Genomic DNA, 22,639 nt, shown 5'->3' with positions numbered 1-22,639 from the left:
CAGTCTCTGGAAGTGACTTACAAGATGATTGCTCTAAACTTTGATTCCACATACTTCACCATGCACAGCACTGCAAGAAGCCTTGGCCTCTAGGAGGCAACCAAAGGAGGGTTAGAAGCTGCTTCGAATTGGGAACTCCGGTTCTAGTTCCTTCTGCCATCCTACTGGCGTATGATTCCCTATGAAGAGCTTCAATTTTTCTCTGTGGTTCCGAGTGATACCAGCTTGGGTTTGAACGTAAAATTAGATCACTGCACTAAGGTGCGTCCTTAACACCTAAGTCTCAGTGTTTCTTTCTCTGAAGTACTGGGGGGGGGGGGGAGATCAACAGACCCACACAGCCTCGCGCCTCCCATACAGGGCAAAGGGAGCAGAAGATCCACCCCGGGCTGAACCTACTAACCCAGAGATCAGACCATGCCCCCTACCCGGAAGGTCCGCCCCACCCGAACCCCCCCACCCCCGCCCCAAGAAGCTGCGCTGCCGTCGCAGGCAGCGGTGCATTGTGGGGTTTGTAGTGTGGCGGGGTCGGGCGGGTGGGCGCGGCCACAGCACCATCTTCTGCGGCTGGCTGGTCGGCTTTGCGCCGGCCCCAGCGCCGTTCCCTGGCCAGATGGCGCCGCGGCCGCTGGGCCCATTGGTGCTGGCTGTGGGTGGCGCCGCGGCGGTGCTGGGCTCGGTGCTCTTTATCCTCTGGAAAGCTTACTTCGGTCGCGGTCGGGAGCGGCGCTGGGACCAGGGCGAGGCCTGGTGGGGCGCGGAAACCGCCCGCCTCCCTCAGTGGGACGAATGGGAGGTGAGTGTGGCGAGCGGCCGAAGGCTGGGCGGCCTGCGCATGCCGGGAGCGCGGAGTGCGACTGCGAGGGCCTGGGCCGTGCCCGACACGCGTCGGGTTTCGGGAGCTCGGAGGGCGCGGCCGGAGCCTGCCTGGCACCTGCGCAGTGGCGCCGCCCTGGGGGATGCCGGGTAGAGCCCTCAGGCCTGGTGCGACTGACCCTGAGGTCTCGGGAATGGCATGGGGTTACAGAATGAGGAAGCCAAGGATCTGCGATGGGGACGAATGTGCCCGAGATCACTAGGAGTCAAACAGAAAAGTGAGGTTGGTTTTTTTTTTCTTTCAGTTCAGAACTCGAAAGGCAGCTCTGCTCTGCTATTCCAGGCCATACCTGCCTGCCGTGGGATGCGTGGAGGGCGGGCATGGGCACCGCCGGGCCTTGGTTGTGCCTAGGGAAGGAAGGGTCGGGAGGGATGTTGGAGACTGCAGCCTTGATCTCTGTCCCGCAGCCCGAGGGCGAGGAAGATGAGCCGACATTGGAGGACCTGGAGCAGCGGGAAGTGCTGGTGCTAGGCTTAGATGGCTCCGGGAAGAGCACGTTCCTGCGCATGCTGTCTGGGAAGCCACCCCTGGAAGGCCACGTCCCCACCTGGGGCTTCAACTCTGTGAGGCTACCCACCAAGAATTTCGAGGTGGACCTGTTAGAGAGTGAGCAAGGGACCCCTTCTCCTCATCATCACTGTTGGCCGGGCCTAGACTCTTTGGAGGAGTCTGTAAAATGCATATCTAAGCAGGACATTTATTTCCCCTTTATGAAGTCCTTCCTGTTCTTCTCCAGGGCACAAGATACAGAACATTCTGGCATTTAGGGTTTTTCCTTTTCCGGTGTCTCTAAATGGACCTCCTACCCTTCACCATACCTGCCTTACATTGACAGACTCACAGCTAAGGGTTCATATGCCAAGCACTTGACAGGCATTTCTGACAAAATACCCCAGACAACCTCATAAGACTACTCAGTTAATCTGTTTAGAGGGTACTTGTAGAAATGGATAAATCACGAAAGGTCCCCAACTTTCCTGTGTTCTAATACAGAAGGGCCTCCTCCAGGCCCTTAGGAAGGGACTTGTTTCTTACCTCCTCTGCTTGGCATGCGCTGTTCCCTCTGCTTGGAATGCTTGATAAACTACTGTTACTCATTCTTTAAATTGTGGTTTCTTTTCCTCCATTATTTAAGCATTTGTTTGTTTGTTTGTTTGTTTTATTTTTGTTGTTGGAATGCTTAATAACTACTGTTACTCATTCTTTAAACTGTGGTTTCTTTTCCTCCATTATTTAAGCGTTTGTTTGTTTGTTTTATTTTTTTGTTGTTGGAATGCTTAATAACTACTGTTACTCATTCTTTAAACTGTGGTTTCTTTTCCTCCATTATTTAAGGTTTTTTGTTTTGTTTTTGTTGTTGTTGGAATGCTTGATAACTGCAGTTACTCACTCTTTAAACTGTAGTTTCTTCCATTATTTAGTGTTTTTGTAGTTTTGTTAGAGATGGTCTCATAGTGTTGAGGCTGTTCTTGAACTCTTGGACGCCCCCTCTCCACCTTCTAAGTGTTGGGGTTACAGGTCCATATTACCATGACCAGTTCTCAAATGCAGTTTGTGAAGACATACTCTGGAGCTTTCCCTGGCTCTGTCCTGACTCTGGGTCCCCTTCTGCCACAGTGTCCCATCACCCTTTGTCCCTGATGAGGCCGAGAGCACCCTGGTCACAGGTTGATGCGATCCACTCTGGCCCAAAGACCTCACTAGGTGTCTGAGGGCTTCCTGAGTGAGTAATCAGAGAGAGTGTTGAGGAGCCTCCCGTCAGTCCTAGACTTCTTGGGATTTTGGAAGGGGGTGAGTATGGAGAAGGCGGCAGTTCTTGGCAACCTAGGTCTAGCCTCAGTCTTTGAGGAAGCAGTGAGGGGACTTCCAGCCATAGGACTGAAACCATGAGGAGCAGATGTGTTCATGAAGTGCTGGGTGACAGAATTGAGCTTTGGGAGCCATACTCTTGGCCTGAGTGGACTTCTTCCTCTGGTCTTCCGCACTGTGGTCTGGCCAGCCCTGGCCACACCTTTCTCCCTGGTTGTAGCAAACGTTGATGTTTACTTAGGGCTTTGGATCTCCCTGATATCGAATTTCCTCTGTCTCTTCTTGTACCAAGGACGTGAGTTCAGTAAGGGCACTACCTGACAGAACCCATGTGAGAAGGTGTTTTCGTGTGCCTGTATTCTGACAGCTAACCTTCCAGGCTCAGTGGAGTCCCTCTTCTGGGATTCAAACAGATTGCCGTCAGGCATGGTGGTTCACACCTCTAATCCCAGCACGTGGGAGGCCATGGCAGGAAGCTTGCCACAAGTTTCAGTCCCGCCTGGTCTGTATAGTGAGATCCAGTCTCAACTCAACAACAGTAAAAAAATCCCACATTTCTAATTATGTCCTAGAGCTTTTCTCCCCCACAGCAGTCCCTTCACATGGTCTCAGCATTCTGGCCTGGGGTCCGGCTGAGAACACACGCTTTGGGCAGAATGGGTAAGGGGACAAACTCAATACCAATGACCCTTTCCTTAACTCACCTACGAAGTCTGGTGTGCAGGTTCTGCAGCTGTGCAGGTCCTGCAGCTGTGCTGGTCCTGCAGCTGTGCAGGTCCTGCAGCTGTGCAGGTTCTGCAGCTGTGCTGGTCCTGCAGCTGTGCAGGTCCTGCAGCTGTGCTGGTCCTGCAGCTGTGCAGGTCCTGCAGCTGTGCTTGGGCAGCCTGTCTCTGCTACTCCCTCTGTTGCTGCCTGGTTCAAGCACCTTCACCTCCCCCGTCAGGTCTGCAGTTGCTTCCTCATAGCTCTTCCTACTTCTGTCCTTTCTCCTTTCTCTGGAGGTACCTTACCACATTGCTTTCTCTTTCTCACATACATGGAACTCGTTCTTTGCTCTGCCTGAGATGCTTTCTTTTGCTTCTTCCATGGCTAGCTCTTCCTCAGCCTCTGCTCAGCTCACATCCAGCCTCCTTGAGACATTCCCAGACCACCAACAGCTGCTAGCCACTTTCCCATGTTGTGATTGCTTGCTTTCTAGAGTGTCCCGGTCCACTCTGGTAAGGGAGGGAGTTCCTCAAGAACAGGACCCCAGCCTCGTCGTCGTCCTGTATCCCCAGCACCCAGGTCAGTGCTTGGCACCTGGTAAGCACTCAGTAAATACTTGATGAGTGCCTGCTGTGTGCCAAGGCACTGTGCTGAGGCTTCGGGGGATTTAGCGTGGACAGATAATAGAAGCAGAACCAGAGTGGGATGCAGAATAGCCAAGGGAAGCTGAGCAGAGGGGCAGAAAGGCAGCCCAGGTACAGACACTACGTGGGTAATCTTGTTCAGTGTGTTCAGTGTGACTCCGTACCGTGTATCCAGGGAAAGAGAAAAGGAGGACAAGAGTGAATGGGGACTGAGTTGAGAATGGCAGTATACTAGCAAGGCTTCCCGACATCGCGACCCCTGACTTCTTATCATAGTTATCACTGACAGCGAGGAAGCTAGGAACTGGTAAGAGGCCAGGCAGCCCACGACAAGACAGCCAGTGACTGCCACTTGTAGAGCACCGTGCCGGTCCTGTGAAGGGACTATCACAAGCAGTGCCTTTGGAGTCTGCTAAAACCTCTTGGCTCAGTAAAGAGACCAACACACAAAGGTCGTGGTCTCTCTTAAGAGCGCTGGCTGGCTCTGGATTATAGTGCTTTCTTGTCTCTGGCAGACTAGTGGAACCTTAGGAGCTGGAGGTGGGGTGGGGTGTGTGGTGGCCGTGGATAGAGACGGACAGGCCACAGGGACTCCGGGCTCTGAGCCGGCCCTTGGCCTCTCTTCAGTCGGCGGCAGCCAGAACCTGCGCTTCTACTGGAAGGAGTTTGTGAACGAGGTGGACGTGCTGGTGTTCATGGTGGACTCATCTGACCGGCCACGGTTGCCCTGGGCTCGGCAGGAACTACAGAAACTGCTGGACAGGGACCCTGATCTGCCTGTTGTCATAGTGGCCAACAAGCAGGTGAGAATTATGGGAGATGGGCTGAAGCCAGTTGGACTTCTCACAAATACCTGGGCCTGGTGAGGGGGTGCATAGAAGGCCTGGAGCCTAAACTCCATGTCCAGAGAATGCCTGAAATCCTGTCCCCACCCCTTCCACCTCTCATCTTTCCCAGCCTTCCTTGTGTCGTTTCTCCTTGTCTCCCTCTTCTGTAACTCAGGAGAGATGCAAGAAATAGTTATTAAGAACTTACTATATACCAGGTGTAGTTTCAAATTCTTTGTTTTTCTGGATTTTCGAGACAGGGTTTCCAGCACTTAAGATACGTGCATTATGCAGGCCAGGCTGGCCTGGAATTCATAAATCTGTCCCTACCCGAGTGCTACCACCACACCTGGCTCAAATGGCATTTATTGGCCTTATCCAAGACAGAATACTCTTTCCACTTCCCAAGTGGGGCCTCGACAGCTGGGGGTGGGGTAATCTCCACAGGGACACACAGGGTGGTGGAGCTGGGACGATCCTGCTCCTGCACTAAGCTGAAAGGTGACAAGAAGTGGGGTACATTAAGTAATAGGAGTGCACAATGTTGGGACACAGTGTGAACACCTGACAGCCATCACCCCACTTCAGTCTGGATACACCCCGTGACAGGCTCTGCTGTCTCTAAATGCCTGAAGTTACTAGAGATCTTCCTCAGAGTTTGTGTTGTTGAGCTGGAGTAGAACTCAGTGGTTAAGATGCTTGTTTAGTATGCATGAGTCCCTGGGTTCTCCACTCCCAACCCCCAGAGCTCCTCTGTAAGAAAAGATTTGTCCTTGACACTCTATCTTTCTTGGGTCCAGCAGCCCTCAGGATTACAGACAGACGTTATATGCCATCCTACACTCCAGGTCAACTGCCACAGTCATTGTTCCTTGGGGCTTGTGCCAATGTTTCTGACTTGTCTCTTTGAGCTCAGATTTACCCTGCCTATCGTGGGACACTTGATAATTATATATAAATATGGCTACCATTTGTCCTGGTATACCTGGGACAGTTCCCATTTATGCCTGTTCTGGTCTAACTTTTTTGTTTGTTTTTATATTTTTGAGACAGCGTCTTGATATGTAGCCCTGGCTGTCATGGAGCTTGATATATAGACCAGGCTGGTCTCAAACCTAGGGAGATCCATCAGCCTCTGTCTCCCAAGTGCCTGGCCCTAGTGCCACTATTAATGGTGTTTTGGGGCCTTAGAAATACTTTGTTGTCTTTTAAAAAATGTTTTATAGCATTTTGAACCCACTGGAGGTACTTTAGTTACTTTTCTGTTTCTGTGAAGAGACACTGTGATCAAGGTGTCTTAAGAGTAGTATATTGGTGGCTTTGCTTCCAGTTTCGCTTTTGAAATCTTGAAGACTGCCACCACACTTTCTCCTGTCAAGCCGCACCACCTCATCTGTCCCAAACAGTTTTACTAACCTTGGACCAAGCATTCAAATATATGAGTCTATGGGAGCCATTTTCATTCAAACCACCACAGAAGGCAACAAGTGAGGACCCTTTTTTGTCTAAAATAATAAAAGAAGGTTATAACTAATCTAAGAGAACCATATATGCTAAATGGCGGTGGTGCTTGCCTTTAATCCCAGCACTCAGGAGGCAGAGCCAGGCGGATCTCTGTGAGTTTGAGGCCAGCCTGGTCTACAAAGCGAGATCTAGGACAGGCACCAAAACTACACAGAGAAACTCTGTCTCAAAAAAAAAGAAAGAGTCCATAATCGATCTCTCATAATTTGCACCTTTTGGGGTTTGATTTTTTGTAGACCTATTTTATATTCTAAATAATTAATAGAATCTCCTTTGTGTGTCTTTTTGGGAGCAATTTGTAATCCCCAACATGGCAAAATTTTCTTTACTTCTTCAAACATTCTTTCTAAAGTATCTACATTTGAATCAGCTAGCAAAATGTCATCCATGGAGCTGGGTGGTTGTGGTGCATGCCTTTAATCCCAGCACTCAGGAGGCAGAGGCAGGTGGATCTCTGAGTTCGAGGCCAGCCTAGTCTACAGAGCAAGTTCCAGGACAGCCTCCAAAGCTACACAGAGAAACCCTGTCTTGAAACCCCGCCCCCCCCATATAATGGTAAACTATAGATTGAGGACATTGTTTATGTGTCCCAACAGCATCATACAAAATATTGGCACAGGGTTGGGCTATTTAACATTCCCTGTGGGAGATCCTTCCATTGATATCTTTTAACAGGCTGAGAATTATTTTAAGTAGGCACCATGAAGGTAATCTTTTCTCCATCTTTTTCTTCTAAAGGTATTGAACAGAAACAGTCTTTTAAATCGATAACTGTAAGAGGCCATAACTTAGGTAACAGAGAAAGCAAAGGAATTCCAGATTGTAGAGCCCATTGGCTGAATTACCTTGTTAACAGCTCTGTTACCATTCTCCACTTACCAGATTTCTTTTTAATAACAAATACAGGAGAATTCCAAGGGCTGGTTGATTCTTCCATATGCTGAGCATTTAACTGCTCTTGTACCAGCTGTTCTAAGGCCTGTAGTTTCTCTGTTGTTAAAGGCCATTGCTGAACCCATATGGGCTTTTCTGTTAACCTAAAGGTAGGGCTGTTGGTGTCTTTGAAAGATCAGCAGCTGTTGTGCCCTGTTCTTGTACCGTCTGGATGGTCGGTGACTGTTCTTTATAATACCTTCTAATATTTTTCTCAGAAACATATGTTAGTTTATGGTTTGTTTCTGAGATTGGAGGAATGTTAATCTCGGTATTCCAATGTTGTAATAAATCATATCCCCATAAATTCATAGCTATATTAGCCATATATGACTTTAATTTTCCTCTCTGTCCTTCTGGCCCTATACATTGGAGCCATCTTGCATTCTGTTTTACTTGAGATAATGTTCCAATCCCTAAAAGCTGAACATTTACTTCCTGAAGAGGCCAATTTTGATGCCAGGATTCTGGTGCAATTATTATTACATCTGTACCTGTGTCTACAAGACCTTCAATGTGAACGTCATTTATTTGTTTTGTTTTTGTTTTTGTTTTTTCCACAGCTGAGGACTGAACTCAGGGCCTTGCACTTGCTAGGCAAGCGCTCTACCACTGAGCTAAATCCCCAACCCCTATTTGTATTTTTAATTTTGGTCTTTGTTCATTTATATTAGTTTGCCAAAAAATTCACTTTATGGTTCTCCTGAATTTTCTGTTCTCTCTGCTATAGCTGTTCTATCACCCTAAGCAGTATGGTTTTTTATAATAGGCATTAGGTTCTTTAATTGCTCTGAGAAGGAGTTTCTTCCTTGGCCATGGTGACAGTAAAGGACTGAACCTAATTTGACATGAGGTCTGCAAGAGGCCCCTCAGGGAGTTTCCCGACGACAAAGGATCACCTTGACTGTTCCTTGTTGATCTACATTTGTTAGTACAATGTCTGCCTTTATAACACATTCTGCGTACTCCAGAAGGGAGGGTCATTTTATTGGGATTATTTCTAGCAAAAACACTGTTTCTAGGAATGGCCTAGAAACAGTCCCTTTTTAGGTAATCTTGTTTGCTGCAATTGAAATATCTGACATTACTATTTTTCTTCAAATTCTGGAAATCATTTCTCCTATCCAAGCATCATCATGATCATGAGATTGAATATTTATTGTATCTTAGATCCACTCCTCCAAGGGTGTTGATCTTTCCTTTAATGGCCTAATTATCCTTTTGTATTGTGCATTGGCATTTTAAAGAGCCAGAGATTCAGAGGCAGGCAGATCTCTGTGAGTTCAAGGCCAGTCTGGTCTACAAAGCGAGTTCCAGGAAAGGCACAAAGCTACACAGAAAAACCCTGTCTCGAAAAACAGAAACAAACAAACAGACAAAAAAAAAAAAAAAAAAAAAAAAAAAAAGCCAGAGATTCAGCTGGGTAGCAATGGTGCATGCCTTTAATGCCAGCACTCAGGAGGCAGAGCCAGGCAGATCTCAGTGAGTTTGAGGCCAGCCTGGTCTATAGAGCAAAACTACACAGAGAAACCCTGTCTCCAAAACAAAACAAAACAAAAACCAGAGATTCAATTATTATCTGTCTAGCTCCTGATTTTGGTATCATTCTATTTACTGCCGAAGCCAGTCTTTATAAGAAATCAGTGCAGGTTTCTTTTGGACCCTGTATAACTTTGTAAATGACTCAATTTTCTTCAATTCTGTCCCAAGCAGTCAAGGCTGCCATGCAGCATAAAGATAGGGTGTGATCATCATATAAAAATTGTCTTTGTATATCAGCATAATCGCCTTTTCCAAGAAGTCGGTATAGGAAATGGACAGTGATGGTACATGCCTTTAGTCTCAGCACTTGAGAGGTAAAGACAGGCAGATCACTGAGTTCAAGGCTAGCCTGGTCTACAGTTAGTTCCAGGACAGTCAGGACTACACAGAGAAACAGTGTCTCAGGAAAAAAAAAGAAAGAAAGAAAGAAAGAAAGAAAGAAAAGTAAAAGAAAAAAGGAAAGAAAAGAAATGGAGAGATTCCAAAAGGATCAAAAGTTTGGTCATCAACATGAATTTGGAACCTAACTCTGCCATTTATCACTTTTACTGGAACTAAATGACTGAACTAACTTCCTTATCACTTAAGTGGGCTGTGAGAATCAGAGACTTGATAGGCAGACACCATTTCATGGTGCCTAACAAGTAGGAAGGGCTCTACTTCTTACCACACTGGTGGATGGTTCCATGAAAAGGGGGTGCCACAGAGTCAGGATGAAGGCGGGCACTGAGTTTCTTCCATAGGCTCTAGAGGTTCCTCCTGGAATGTAGTGTCTTGCTCCCCCCCCCCCCCCAGTAATAGCTGAACATGTATGTCTTTCATGGCTGACAAGGTTGGTCTCACACCGTAAGCATTGTCTGACAGCCCTGTTGCACTTGTGTTCATTGCAGGACCTGAGCGGGGCCATGAGTATGGGGGAGCTGCGGCAGGAGCTGGGCCTGCTTTCCAGTGACAGCCAGAGGGAGGTTTTCCTCTTGGGAGCCAGCATTGCCCCTGCAGAATCTGGCTTCGGGGAACCCGGCACTGTGCACATCTGGAAACTGCTCTTGCAGCTTCTCTCCTAAGCTGGAGCCACCTCTCACTGCCCAGCCATGGAGACCACAGTTCTGCTTCCTCCTGCATCTTCATTGCCAGCCCTGGCCTTGGGCAGGAGCATCATAGCAACACCTCCTTTGTCCCCTCAAGAGCAAGGCCAGAACCATGCAGAAGCCTTCCTGATGAGGTGCACATGGGGCAGGAGGTGTAAGGCAGAGGAGAGATGGTGGCTGCCTCACCTAAGGCCATAGTGTAGCTCCAGCTCCCCTTGCCTTCCTACACAATGTGATGCTCATCGGCTTAGTGCTCCCTCCCTCCCTGCAGCTCCCACTAGTTGACAAACCTGTGTGGGCTTCACAGGTCTCCCATGTCACTGTTCACTCCTGGTGACATCATACGTTTTCCACGTGGGAAGGTTATGGGTGGAGCAGTAAATCCTTGCTCCCAGGCCCTCATCCTCCAGCCCCTACTTTGTCTGTGGCCTTGTGTTTCTGCCTTTCTGGCCCCAGGGCGATCATTTTTAAGGGGAGGTAATTTCCTAGCTTTTTTCTAAATGCCAGCCCTGGCAATGCCAAATGAGGATCACCCTGAACACTTTATTAAAGAATACTGACCACCTCCCTACTGTCAAGGCCTGGCCTGCCAGCCTTTATTGACCACAAAGTACAGTTCACCACACGGGTGAAGGACGCTTTTCCCCAGGTCTGGAGACCACCTGCTGCTTTTGTACTCACTGTGCCAATGCCTATGTTTACATAAGTCTAGAGAAGGAAGCAACCTGAGTACTGGAACAAGACTGCAGTTGGGGGAGGGGGCATTTATTTATTTATTTATATGTTTGTTTATTTATTTATCAAAGGAATAGGCCAAAGTTCAAGGTTCTGTTTCTAGGTGCTGAAATCAAAACGCTAGACTGTCATAGAAAATTTGAGAACTGTCTGGAATCATGATGGACAATGAGGAAACCTACGGGTATCAATGGAGACAGAACTGTAGCTTCCCCTCCCCCAACCTGGCTTTGAGACCATAATTGGAGACAAGTACTTGAAGGGAACCTAGTACTTAGATTCTAATATATGGCCTAGGACACAGAACAGGACTAGTAGAGCCATCAGAGTGGCCTTGGGCACATCATCAAGCCTTCTGGGACCTTTATTTGCCAGCAAAGCAGAGTATGAGGTTCTGTGTCTCTGCAATGAACATTCCATGACTGTGGTGATTACCAGTGTGGATGGTCTGTGTTGACACTGGTGCAGGCAAAGGGGCCTTCGTTCTGCCAGGGCTGTTGAGAGAACACCAGCGGACTGCTTGCCTTCCAGGCTGTATCCCATGCTGTTTTCTTTTTGAGACAGGGTGTTGCTCTAGCCCATGCTGCCTTGAATTCATGGCATTCATCTTTCCTCAGCCTTCCATTTGTTGGGGTTACAGGATGCATTGGGCCATCATGCCTGGCTTGCATGGTTTGCATTTTGAGAATAGGTTGTGTGCTGTTTGCCAATTGCCCAACATAAAACCTGGGAAGTGGAAAGCTTCCAAGTTGAAGTGAGCAGTCATCAGAAGAGGGGACCACTGTGCCCTTGGACTCCTGCCCATGAGAATGTAATCGCCACAAGACAAATCAGTCTCTGTGCCATTGACTCCCTCCCATGAGAATGGAATCGCCATAAGACAAATCAGTCTCTGTGCCATTGACTCCCACCCACGAGAATGGAATTGCCACAAGACAAATCAGTCTTGCTAGAAGTGTTTTTCTGCTTTTGTATTAAATATTCAAGGAATGACTTTGAGTTTAGAGTATTTGAAATTTTGTTGGCAACTTTTCATCTTGCCATTAGAAAGATGAAAGAAAAACTTGTATCATTGTTCTAAGGATTCTACCTTACTCTCCAGTGCTTAAAGTTTACCTTGGAATCAGACTTGTTGAGAGGGATCTTTTTTCCTGATTTAAAATAAAGTCCTTTGTCTAATGAGTATCATCATGTACAGTTGTCATATTCCCCAGGTGGAGGGGATGAATTTCAGAATAAAGAGTTTCACTGTGTCTATTTACCCGAGGCCAGGCCTAGTGGTCCCAGTTACTTGGGAGAAGGCACAGTTGAGGTCTGCCTGGATTACAAAGTGATTTCAGAGACAGCCCGGACATTAGGTGAGATCTTGACTCAAAGTAAAAAGACAGGCCTATGAGGTGGCTCAGTAGGCAACTTGACATGGAAGCCTGATGGTGACCTGAGTTTGATAGAGTGCTTGCCTAGCAGGTACTAGGTTCAAATCCCCAGTACTAGAAAAAACCAGCAAACCACATAACTACTTTGTGGACATTCTGTACTTACTAGTTTGGGAGGAATTGCCAACATTACAAGCCACCTGCAGGCTGTCTATAGCACCTGCCATGGGTCCAGATCTCAGACCAGATTCGAGGCTGAGCAGACACTTTGACCTCCCAGCCTCAGAGGGCAAAGACCTTTCTAGGTGCTATGATGAGGGAATCTCCAACTTTCCCCACTCCTGTCCCTGGAAGATGGCACAAGGGACCGGGGTGGAGTTCCTCAGTATGTGAAAAGGGTCTTTCTGTCCACTCCATGAACCCAGATGCACAGGGCCACAAAGGACAACTGCATAAACTAGAGTGTCACCAGCTTTCTGAGGTACACAATGCCAAAATGGGTCTATTCCGTGAGTCCCCATCCTGAGGGAGGAGTGGACTCAGTGCTCACAGCTCCTGCGGGCAGTTCTGGGAAAGGAGTCACCAGACAGCAAGCTCCAGTCCCTTACCCTTTACCTTTGGGACAGACAGCGACCCAAAGCCACCTTCTGTTGTTATTTTGTTGTTTTTTTCTTTCTTGACCCAAAGCATTCAAACCCTTGGAAGGGGATCTACCTGCTGGGGCCAGATCAAGAGGGATAGAAACCAGCTCAGAAGCCTTCTGCCAGCTGGGCATAGTGGAGCACACCCTTAATCCCAGCACTCAGGAGGAGGAGGCATATGGATCCCTGTGAGTTGGAGGGCAGCCTGGTCTACATATTTTGAGATAAGCGAGAGCTGAAAAAGTCTTCTCCCTCCATGCTCAGGGCAAGGAGGGAGAACACACACAGAGAACATTCTGGAAGCATGTCCTAAGCACATGCCAGGGGCAGACACTAGAGTCTCAAGCAGAGTCCTTGTCCAGAAGCTCAGTTTGGCAAGGGACACCAAGCAAAATGAAAGGCATCATGAGTGAGTGTGCACCTCGACAAGAATGCTTGCACAGTGGTCTCATCTTCAGCGACTGCAAAGACAGGCACCACCAGCCATGACACAGGAAGCTAACATGCCCTGGGAGCAAGGAACATAGCAGAGGTGGCTTCAGGAAGCAGGCACCCAAACCACAGAGTTAAGGAGACCTAGTCAATGACAGATTTAAGTTCTGTAGAGGGTAGAAGATGCAAAGCCAAATGACAGGAACTCTGTACACTCTAGGTCCTAAGGACTGTTCTAGACACCAGATAAGATTTTAGGGCTTGATACTGTGGGAAGGATGGACTGCTGCCTTCAGAACAGACTTGATGTCATATCCCACCCTCACTTTGGATACTTCTGACCTGTTTCCTTCCCTATAACAAAGACAAAAATGCATCTTAGCCGGGTGGTGGCACATGCCTTTAATCCCAGCATTCAGGAGGCAAAGACAGGCGGATCTCTGAGTTTGAGGCCAGCCTTGTCTACAGAGCAGGTTCCAGGATAGCCAGGACTACACAAAGAAACCCTGTCTGGGGGAGGAAATGGTAAAAACCCTGGCAGGGAGAGTATATGATAAGAAGTGCATCTTGCCGGGCGGTGGTGGCACATGCCTTTAATCCCAGCACTCGGGAGGCAGAGCCAGGCGGATCTCTGTGAGTTCGAGGCCAGCCTGGTTTCCAAAGCGAGTTCCAGGAAAGACACAAAGCTACACAGAGAAACCCTGTCTCAAAAAACAAAAAAAATAAAAAGAAGTGCATCTTACCAAATGCCATAGGCAATGTATAAAGCCATGCTTTTTAAGAATGCTGAAGACAAACTCTAGGTGCTCCCAAGAGGAATTCTTGGCAATTGAAGTTTTTACATGATTCATAGTTGGGGGCAGTTAGGTCTTCAAATGCCCACCTTGCCCATGGTCCTGTTGTAAAACAGGCATTACCTTCTCAGGCCAATGCAGGTAGCAGGCCTGGGCCCAGAGGATGGCCACACTGTGGAGAGCCCAGTGGGTGCCACACAATGGAGTGGAACCTAGTGGTCTGCCAGTCCCAGAAGGCAGCTTTGGTCCCTGATGTTTTCTTTAAGCCATAGCCATCAAAAGTGAGCAAACAGGACCTGGCTCCTTACCCTTCCATGGTAGCCCAGGCTTCCTGGCAAGTTTCTGGAGGAAAACTAAAGTTAGTTTTCCCTGGGACAGAGCTTAGCTGGGCACAGTAAACACAAAACCATTACACAAGTAGTAACACATGCCTTTAATCCTAGCCAGGGCTACACAGAGAAACGCCGACTCAAAACAACAACCAAAACCCCATTACACAGGTAAAATGCTTTTCTCATGTACAGATCACATTCAAATAATGCATCACCTCTGGACACTGAACAGCAAGCCCTGGCTTTTCTGTGAGCCCCCCAAGAAAGCATAAGCCATGGCTTCTAAAGAGTTCCTTCTCCAGCCAGGTATGGAAGCACACACCTTCCCCTTTAATCCCGGCACTCGGAGCAGAAGCAGGTGGCTCTTTGTGGGTTGAGGCCAGCCTGGTCTATAAAGCCAAGTTCCAGGACATCTAGGGCTATTAGATTGACACTCTCTCTCCAAAGGAAAAAAAAAAAAAAGGTTTCTTCTCATGAAAGAGAGACAGAGAGAGAGAGAGAGAGAAATCTGATTCTACAGGACTTTGCCAGCATCATCTGAAACTATACACTCCTTGCCTTAAAACCTGGCTTTGGTTTCTTTGGTCCAGTAGACCTAAGTCTGGGGGTATACACTACTCAGTCAACCTCCATCTTCTTTTTCTGCACAGAATCGATGAAGGCTTGCCACTCTGTTGGGTAAAAGCGCTTATAGACATTGACCTTATTCCGAATCTGTTTTGGGGTATCTTGATAATAATTCTTCTCATCCCGGGCCATAGCCTAGAAAGAAAGACAACATGAGGGCCACATCTAAATCCTGGATTGCCTAAATTGAGCATGTCACCTCCTAACCTTGAGGTCCAGACTTCTCACCTCAAAAGCCATTAGAGATCTGGAGAGTTGGATCAGAGGTTAAGAGCACTGGCTGTTCTTAGAGGACCCAGCATGGTTCACAGTCATCTATAACTCCAGTCCTACGGGATCCGATGCCCTCTTCTGACTCTCATAGGCACCAGACACACATGTGGTGCACATACATACATGCAGGCAAAAACACTCACATACATAAAATAATAAAGAAAAAAAAAAAAAAGAAAGAAAGGAGGCAGAGGAGGCAGATCTCTGTGAGTTTGAGGCCAGCCTGGTCTATTTTGAGTTCCAGGACAGCCAGGGCTATAGAGAGAGACCCTGTCTTTTTTTTTTTCTTTTTCTTTTTTTTTTAGACAGGGTTTCACTGTGTATCCCTGGCCGGCCTTGAACTCAAAGATATCCACCTGCCTTAAAAACAAACAGCCAGAGACATGGAGCCCTCCTGCACTGCAAGGCTGGGAAAGGGTTCCCTTCTCAGAGAGGGACCAGGCAAGCCTGAAAGAGCAGTGGGGAGTTCACACCCCTTCATAATCAATTACTTCCATTTAAGTGCAGAGGTCCAGCATACCAGATCTAGGGTCTCTCTAATAGTCCTGTCTATCCTGGTGCACGCCTTTAATCCCAGCACTCAAGAGGCAGAGGCAGATGGATCTCTGTGAGTTCGAGGCCATCCTGGACTACAGAGCAAGATCCAGGACAACCAAGGCTGTTACACAGTGAAACCCTGTGTCAAAAAACAAACAAATGTGTGCAAGCAGGCTGGGTAAACAGATCTTTTTAAAAAGCCAGGGAAATTCCTACCACATGTGCTTTTGTATAGGAGGCTGGAATTCAATCAAATGAATTTGCAAAATGAAGCAAAAGTTAGCACTCAAAACCAAACAAAAAACAAGGAAATGGTTTAGCAAGTAAAAGCACTTGCTATATGTCTTGGTTATGTTTTCTATGGCTGTAACAAAACATCATGACCAAAAACGACTTGGGAAGGAAAGAGTTTACTTGGCTTATACATTCTGAGTCATGGTCCTTGGAGGCAGGAGCTGATGCAGAGGCCACAGGAGTGCTGCTTACTGGCTTGCTCAGCCTGCTTTCTTATAGAACACAGGGCCACTAAGAAAATTGGAGCCTGGTGTGGTGGCACACACCTTTAATCCCAGCGCTTGGGAGGCAGAGGCAGGTGGATCTCTGTGAGTTCAAGGCCAGCCTGGTCTACTGAGCAAGTTCTAAGACAGCTAGAGCTACAATGAGAAACCCTGTCTAAAACAAACAAACAAACAAAACTGAAAGAAAGAAAGAAGAAAAGAAAGATAGAAAATCCTCTCTAGGCTTGCCTTCAGCCTAATAAATATTTTCTCAACTGAGGCTCCCTCCTCTCCAGTGACTCTAGCTTGTGTCAAGTTGACATAAACCTAGCCAGCACATTATGTAAGCCTCATTTTCTGAGTTCATTCCCCGGAACCTATATAAAAAGACAAATTTAGTGGTGTGCATTCATAATCCCAGTACTTCCACAGGGTGATGGGACACAGAAAAAGAAGAATGGAATACAAGGCCAGCTAACCTGGATTACACAGCACAGCTGCAAAAATGGGAAACCTTGCCTCAGTAAGATGGATGTCAAGAATTTCCTCTGAAAATTGTCTTCTGACACCCCCCACCCGCCACACACACACACACACACACACACACACACACACACACACACACACAATCCAAAGAAGGACCAAAGGGCTGGAGAGAGAGCTCACAGGTTAAGAGTTCTCATTCACATGGCATCTTGTTACAAAGGATCCAATACCTTCTGAGCCCCACAGGTACCAAGCATGCATGTGATGCACATACACATACATACAGCAAAACACTCATACACATAAAAACCCCTAAACAATGGGATGCTTTCTTAGACTCCTCTTTCATTCTATTTAACTGCAGAACAGGCTGAAACAGTCCAGTGTATTTTCCCAATAAGCCCAAGCGGTTCTTCCCAGTAGGTCTCACCTTATAGTCTTCCCCATGATTTTCCACCATATAATGAACATATTCAATGAGGTCCCGAGACAAGGTATTTCCTTTCTTCTCTGGGAGGCTGGCTTCTGCCTCCAGCTCTGGGGTAAAAGAAGCCAGAAATGGAATAAGGCACTACCTTCTGCTTTATTTGAGCTGACCAAACACCCCTCCATCCAATCCCATGACACAAGACTTGTACAAACAGCACATTCCCATATTCAAAGCTAGAGCTCTCTTTTTCAAGCCCTAAAATCCCAAGGTCAGTCTCCCTCCACTACTCATCCACCAGTGTGGCAACTCCCTGAAAAGCAATTCTTAAGTTATGATTTAACATGAAATACACTAAGCTTCCCAGTCTTAATCAGTACCAGGCCTGAAGTCACAAACAAGGAAAGCTGGGCTCCTTTCCAGCTCTACTACCACCGGAAGAGCTCTTCCTGGTGTATTTTGCCAGTATTCGAAATGGGAAGGTCTGAATTGCTGAACACCAGGGCTGCAGGGCTAGACCCAGATACCTCACTGCTCCACAGGACGGGATAATCAGGGCCATGGAGCTAAACCAAAGTGGCCTCCAGTTCATGGAGAGCTTCAGCTGTATAACTAGACTCTGTCCAAGCAAACAAAATCCACAAATAAAAGCAGAGTGTGCTTTCCCAGCATGAACAAGACCGTGAATTCAATCTCAGCACAGCTAGGAGAAAAGAAAAGCTAGGCAAATGGGCAAAATATAGAAATGATATAGTCAAATCTGATCTAAGTGTAAGGCACTAAAATTTCTTACAGTCAAAATCATCTTTGACCTGGTTGTCAAAGGCAGCCTCAGCTTTGCAAAACCAAAGTTCAGGAGAGCTGATATATAGCAGAATATATTTAACATGATTGAACTATACATTTTATTTATTTGTTTTTTGCTTTTTCAAGACAGGATTTCTTGTGTAGCCCTGGCCATCCTTGAACTCTGTAAACCAGGTTGGCTTCGAACTCAGGAGATTTAACTATCTCTGCCTCCCAAGTGCTGGGACTAAAGGTATGTGCCACCACCACCCAGCCAAACTGTACATTTTAAAAGGCCAAGAAGGTAAACTTTATGTAATTTTTTAGCTACAATTTAAAAATTAAAAAAAAAAATTAATTCTTACAGGGGTGGCATATGCCTTTAATTCTAGAAATTATGAAACAGAGAGAGGCAGGAGGATCTCTGTGAGTTCAAGGCCAGCCAGGGCAACACAGACCCTGTCTAGAGAAAAAACAAAAAACAATTATAAATAATACTACATTAAGTATATGTAGTTTTGTATATACAGTCAGGTGTAGTAATTCTTCTTTTCCCCCCATATTGAACTGTGTAAAATTCTTATGTGAATCACAAAGATAAGCTAAAGACAGGACTTACGTAATTTCATATCAAACATGTCTATTCAAATCAGGAGATGTGGTAAGAAAAACAAAAAGCAAAAACAAACAAAAAATCCCCACCTGAATGGAGGTATGTATAGGTAAAAGGTTGAGTATATACTTAGCATTCATGAGGCCCTGGGTTCAATTCCCAACTCACAAATACAAAAATAAAAATAAGCCCACAATAAGCAAGGGAAAGGGTAGGTAAGAATTGCAGAATATTCTTTCTTTCCTGCAGGGTCAAACACATAGGGAATTTAGATTTGTCACTGGAAAGATTAAATGACAGCAGAATCTCTACAAATAGTTCATCTTTAAGTTCCTGAGAAACTGAGAACAAACCTGATACTGCTTTCTTCTTCATCCTTTCAGACACCTAATTTTATCTTCTGTGAATGTCTGTCTTACCTTAGTTCATACATTTAAATCTCATCAATATTAGAGAATGTCTCAGCTATGACACAGTACTACTTCTGAGCCCTGGATCAGATTGTTTCTCCTCTCTGAATCTTGGTCTCTCCCACAGTAGTGAAGAGACTGAGTGCCTTTCCAGCTTTGATAGGGCAGCATGGTGGCCTAGAACACAGCCCACACTCACCATGTACCACATAGGGCTTCCGCACAAGATCCTTGGGTCTCTCCTCCATGTCTACCTCCATGGCCTTTACCTGTAAAGAACAAAGCCTATGAGACCAATAGACAAGCACTTTGAACAGAGAAAGTTTGACCAGGATTAAAGAAGGACACTGCCAACCACAACACAACTATACTAAAAATCCCTGCCAGAGGTCAGGCAGAACTAGATAACAAGAACTAGTCCCCTGAAGTCCCAACAACTAACTCTACCAAGAGAAGCACAGGCAGAGCTATCAAGATGGACCACCGGAGTTCAACCCCTAGAACCACAGGGGAAAGAGAACCAACTCCTGTCCTCTGACCTTCACCCAAGCACCACAGTATGCTCATATCCATGCTCATAGATATCACACCCATATTTTTTTAAGAAGCAAGCAATTCATCTTTCTATGACTATGTATTTCTTTCTTACTGCTGTGTGGTAAGAGTGAAACAATGCACATGAAAAGTGCTTTGTAAGTTACAAGAGGGTGATGTCAGATGTCTTCTCCATGTCAGTTACCTGGCAGTACTTAGATACAGCTTTACGTTTGTTTAAAAAAACTGGTGTGCCACTTTCCACTTCCAGGAAGGAATAGAGAAAAGCCTGCCCAAAGTCAATGGACCAAATTCAGTCAGCAAGCCCATCTATTAGGTTAACTAACCTGCCACATCTTATGATTCCTGGGAATTTAGTAAAGAACAAAACACAAGATTATGTTAAAGGATTAAGAGGCACATTCAATATACAGTTGTGCAAATGAATAATATACCATCATGTACTTAAAATTACTATGAATTGAAATAAAGCAGGAAAGAGGCTAGTGGATGAAGTGGGGTGCTATTTTTGAAAGGTGCAAAGGTGGTCCAGGTAGATTTGGTGGGAAGTAAGTAGATGTCTCAGGTGAAGAATAACCGAAGGCAGTATAGGAAACAAAGATCTCAGGCTCTGAACAGTCAAGGGCAGAAAAAAAGACACATTCTAGAAGATTCCACCGAGCTCCCAAACATGCCCGAGAAGAAATGGTGAGTGGGGGAGGAATGATACTACAAACCAAGCCCATATGTGTGCTGAGGAGGGAGTGTGAGTCGTTACGGGGCTTTGACCAGAATTAGTGCAAGCAAAATAACTTTGTCGAAAATATGGGAAGGGTGTGTGTGGGAGATCAAATTCTGAAACTCAGCTCAATGTAGGAAGGTGGTGGAGAAGGAAAACAGGAAAGGCTTAGTTAGGGTGGAGAGGAGGAAAATGCCTGAACCTTGCTTTATCAGTACCTTCCTCTTACGGAGGGGAACCGCCTTGTTGGGGTCCATGGCCAACCCCATCTCCGCCAGGTTCTGCCGCACGGATTTGGTGTGGTCCCAGGCATGTCGGATGTGGGAGCTAACGGCAAAGAAAAAGAGACCGAGATTCTGTCACCTCGCCGTCAATCCTGCCAGCCGAGGCCCCTGCCTCCGAACTGGCCCCTCACCACTCGATCCGTGGCGCTGCCTTCCGACGAGCATTCCGGTTCAAACGCTTTCGGTTGACATTGTAACCGAACTTCTGCCTCCTAGTCTTTCCCTTAGCTTTGGGCATCGCGCAGTCGGCCGCACCAGAAGCTCAAACTCCGAAGCAGCAGCACAAACTCTGGAGCACACTCTCGGAGCCGCGTGTTAACACGCTCCGTCCCCCAGCGCGCGCAGGGATTCCCGGGAAATGTAGTCTTTTTAGTGGCGCCGCCACATGGATTTACTACAACTCCTAGAATGCACCTGGCAATGGCGCCTGCGTACTACCCTTCAGCAGGCTATTCCCCCGCCCTCGTGGTGACCTCATCAGAAGGCGGAGTTCGGTGCCCGGATTTTTGTCCTACCTGTTCCTGTGCCGGCGAGTATGGCGGCTCCCGGTCCTGTGAATCCAGAGGCGTCATTCGATCCGTCCAAGACCCCAGTCATCGAGGGCTTCAGCCCCACGGTGTACAGCAACTCAGAGAGCTTCAAGGAGAAATTTATTCGCAAGACCCGTGAGAACCCAATGGTCCCCATAGGTAAGTGTGTGCTTTAGGAACCGAAGACCGAGGCGATAGTGGTTTCCTGGGGGAATGAAATAGGGAAGGACCAGGTACGCTTTGGGTATGGGAAGGGGAGCGGACCGAAGATGTGACGAGAGGATGGGGCGCGGAGGACTGAAATGGATCGGAACGTGTTGCGGGGCTTGATGAAGCCAACTCTAGAACAACCCGCTCCCGCCCTCCTGTTGTTGTCTACAAATCGTGGCTCTGGGAAAGCGGGGGCGGGCTACATCCTCAAGGAACCTGCAGGACCCAACTTGTTGCCCCTGTGTGTGTTGTCCTCCCCCCAGGCTGTCTGGGTACGGCGGCTGCCCTCTCCTATGGCCTTTACTGCTTCCACCGCGGCCAGAGCCATCGCTCCCAGATAATGATGCGCACCCGGATCGCTGCCCAGGGTTTCACGGTCGTAGCCATCTTGTTGGGATTAGCGGCCTCTGCTATGAAGTCTCGACCCTGAGTGTGTGGTCGGGCCCTGAAAGCTCCATGAAAATCATTATAAAACCCAGGAGCAACAAACAGCCCTGTCAGATTTATCCCGTCCTTTTCTGACAGTACCCTATTGTCATTTGGGTGAGGGAGTGGCTGGTTTTTGTGACTGATTTCTGCCTCCTCTCCATCCCCTCCCGAAATCCCAGGTTCACTTCAGTTGGGTTGCATACTAAAAATTTGTGATGCGTCCCCTTAACAACTTACTTAATAAAACCTTAATACATTTGTAATGTGATGAATTCTTTCTTAATCTCACTCCCATGGTTAAAACCATGATTTTTGGTCTATGGTTTTTTGTTTTGTTTTGTTTTTGAGACAGGGATTTTCCGTGTAATTTTGGTGCCTGTCCTGGATCTCGCGCTGTAGACCAGGCTGGCTTCAAACTCACAGAGATCCACCTGGCTCTGCCTCCCGAGTGCTGAGAAAAAAAGGCGTTCACCACTGCCGCCTGGCCTGGTCTATGTTTTTAGGAAAGAACAGGATGTTGGTAGGATTGGCCTTTAGAAATCAGCGCGGCCTGATAGTACCTATAGCATCAACTATTCTGAAGGTTGAGGGAGAAGAATCTTGCCTGTGAGTAAATTCAAGAGTTCAAGGTCAGCTAGTAGAGTAACTTAGTGAGACCCTATATCAAAACTTAAAATGGCCTGGGGTTACAGCTCTGGTACAGAATGTGGTCCTTGTGAGGCCCTAGGTTCAATCTCCAGTCGTGAGAGAGGAACACTGAGCCTAGTGCCACCCAAACTTTCCTGGTAACAGTCAAGTCACATGGCCACAAGTTAAAAGGAGAGATTCCCAAATGTTCATCCTTGGGATTCTAGTTTAGTGAGCCAAAATTGGTTTGGTGGAATAGGGGGGACTTTGCCAGCAACTTTCAAGTTTCTATAGCCTTTGGATAAGGGCTGTCATAGTCCTGTTGGATGGAGTCGGTATTCAACACTCAGACCACCACCATTCTCTGTCTA

At 47.1% G+C, this 22,639-nt stretch overlaps 3 protein-coding genes across 4 annotated transcripts; 2 read left to right on the top strand and 1 right to left on the bottom strand.

Moving 5' to 3' along the window:
• The first annotated feature begins 544 nt into the window (after positions 1–544).
• On the top strand, positions 545–11,869 carry Arl10 (ADP ribosylation factor like GTPase 10). Of its 2 annotated transcripts, none has more exons than XM_028863760.2 (4): positions 545–796; positions 1,285–1,483; positions 4,663–4,838; positions 9,752–11,869. In XM_028863760.2, the coding sequence occupies exons 1-4, from the start codon at positions 614–616 to the stop codon at positions 9,923–9,925; spliced, it is 732 nt and encodes a 243-aa protein (XP_028719593.1). In that variant the 5' UTR covers positions 545–613; the 3' UTR covers positions 9,926–11,869. The 2 variants fall into 2 exon arrangements, with proteins under 2 accessions (XP_028719593.1, XP_028719594.1); XM_028863761.2 differs by lacking the exon at positions 545–796 and adding an exon at positions 851–1,099.
• A 2,476-nt stretch (positions 11,870–14,345) lies between these two features.
• On the bottom strand, positions 14,346–20,832 carry Nop16 (NOP16 nucleolar protein). The gene is made up of 5 exons (XM_028863757.2): positions 20,604–20,832; positions 20,407–20,515; positions 19,115–19,184; positions 17,110–17,216; positions 14,346–15,021 (listed from the first exon to the last, which is right to left on the bottom strand). Exons 1-5 carry the CDS (start codon positions 20,708–20,710, stop codon positions 14,878–14,880), a joined length of 537 nt encoding a protein of 178 aa, XP_028719590.1. The 5' UTR covers positions 20,711–20,832; the 3' UTR covers positions 14,346–14,877.
• Positions 20,833–20,934: 102 nt separating this feature from the next.
• Positions 20,935–21,909, top strand: Higd2a (HIG1 hypoxia inducible domain family member 2A). The gene is made up of 2 exons (XM_028863758.2): positions 20,935–21,161; positions 21,476–21,909. The coding sequence occupies exons 1-2, from the start codon at positions 21,008–21,010 to the stop codon at positions 21,640–21,642; spliced, it is 321 nt and encodes a 106-aa protein (XP_028719591.1). The 5' UTR covers positions 20,935–21,007; the 3' UTR covers positions 21,643–21,909.
• Positions 21,910–22,639: the final 730 nt, after the last annotated feature.

This window comes from Peromyscus leucopus, chromosome 5 (assembly GCF_004664715.2).
Source record: "Peromyscus leucopus breed LL Stock chromosome 5, UCI_PerLeu_2.1, whole genome shotgun sequence".
Taxonomy (NCBI): domain Eukaryota; kingdom Metazoa; phylum Chordata; class Mammalia; order Rodentia; family Cricetidae; genus Peromyscus; species Peromyscus leucopus.
The sequence above is the reverse complement of the archived record's forward strand: the minus strand, read 5'-3'. Positions and strand labels throughout refer to the sequence as shown.

Coding starts and splice junctions, on each gene's coding strand:
- Arl10 (XM_028863760.2), top strand. CDS start 614: ATGGCGCCGCGGCCGCTGGGCCCATTGGTGCTGGCTGTGGGTGGCGCC. Junction 797..1,284: donor CTCAGTGGGACGAATGGGAG/GTGAGTGTGGCG, acceptor TCTGTCCCGCAG/CCCGAGGGCGAGGAAGATGA. Junction 1,484..4,662: donor CGAGGTGGACCTGTTAGAGA/GTGAGCAAGGGA, acceptor GCCTCTCTTCAG/TCGGCGGCAGCCAGAACCTG.
- Nop16 (XM_028863757.2), bottom strand. CDS start 20,710: ATGCCCAAAGCTAAGGGAAAGACTAGGAGGCAGAAGTTCGGTTACAAT. Junction 17,217..19,114: donor GAAGCCCTATGTGGTACATG/GTGAGTGTGGGC, acceptor CTTTTACCCCAG/AGCTGGAGGCAGAAGCCAGC. Junction 15,022..17,109: donor ATCATGGGGAAGACTATAAG/GTGAGACCTACT, acceptor CTTTCTTTCTAG/GCTATGGCCCGGGATGAGAA.
- Higd2a (XM_028863758.2), top strand. CDS start 21,008: ATGGCGGCTCCCGGTCCTGTGAATCCAGAGGCGTCATTCGATCCGTCC. Junction 21,162..21,475: donor GAACCCAATGGTCCCCATAG/GTAAGTGTGTGC, acceptor TCCTCCCCCCAG/GCTGTCTGGGTACGGCGGCT.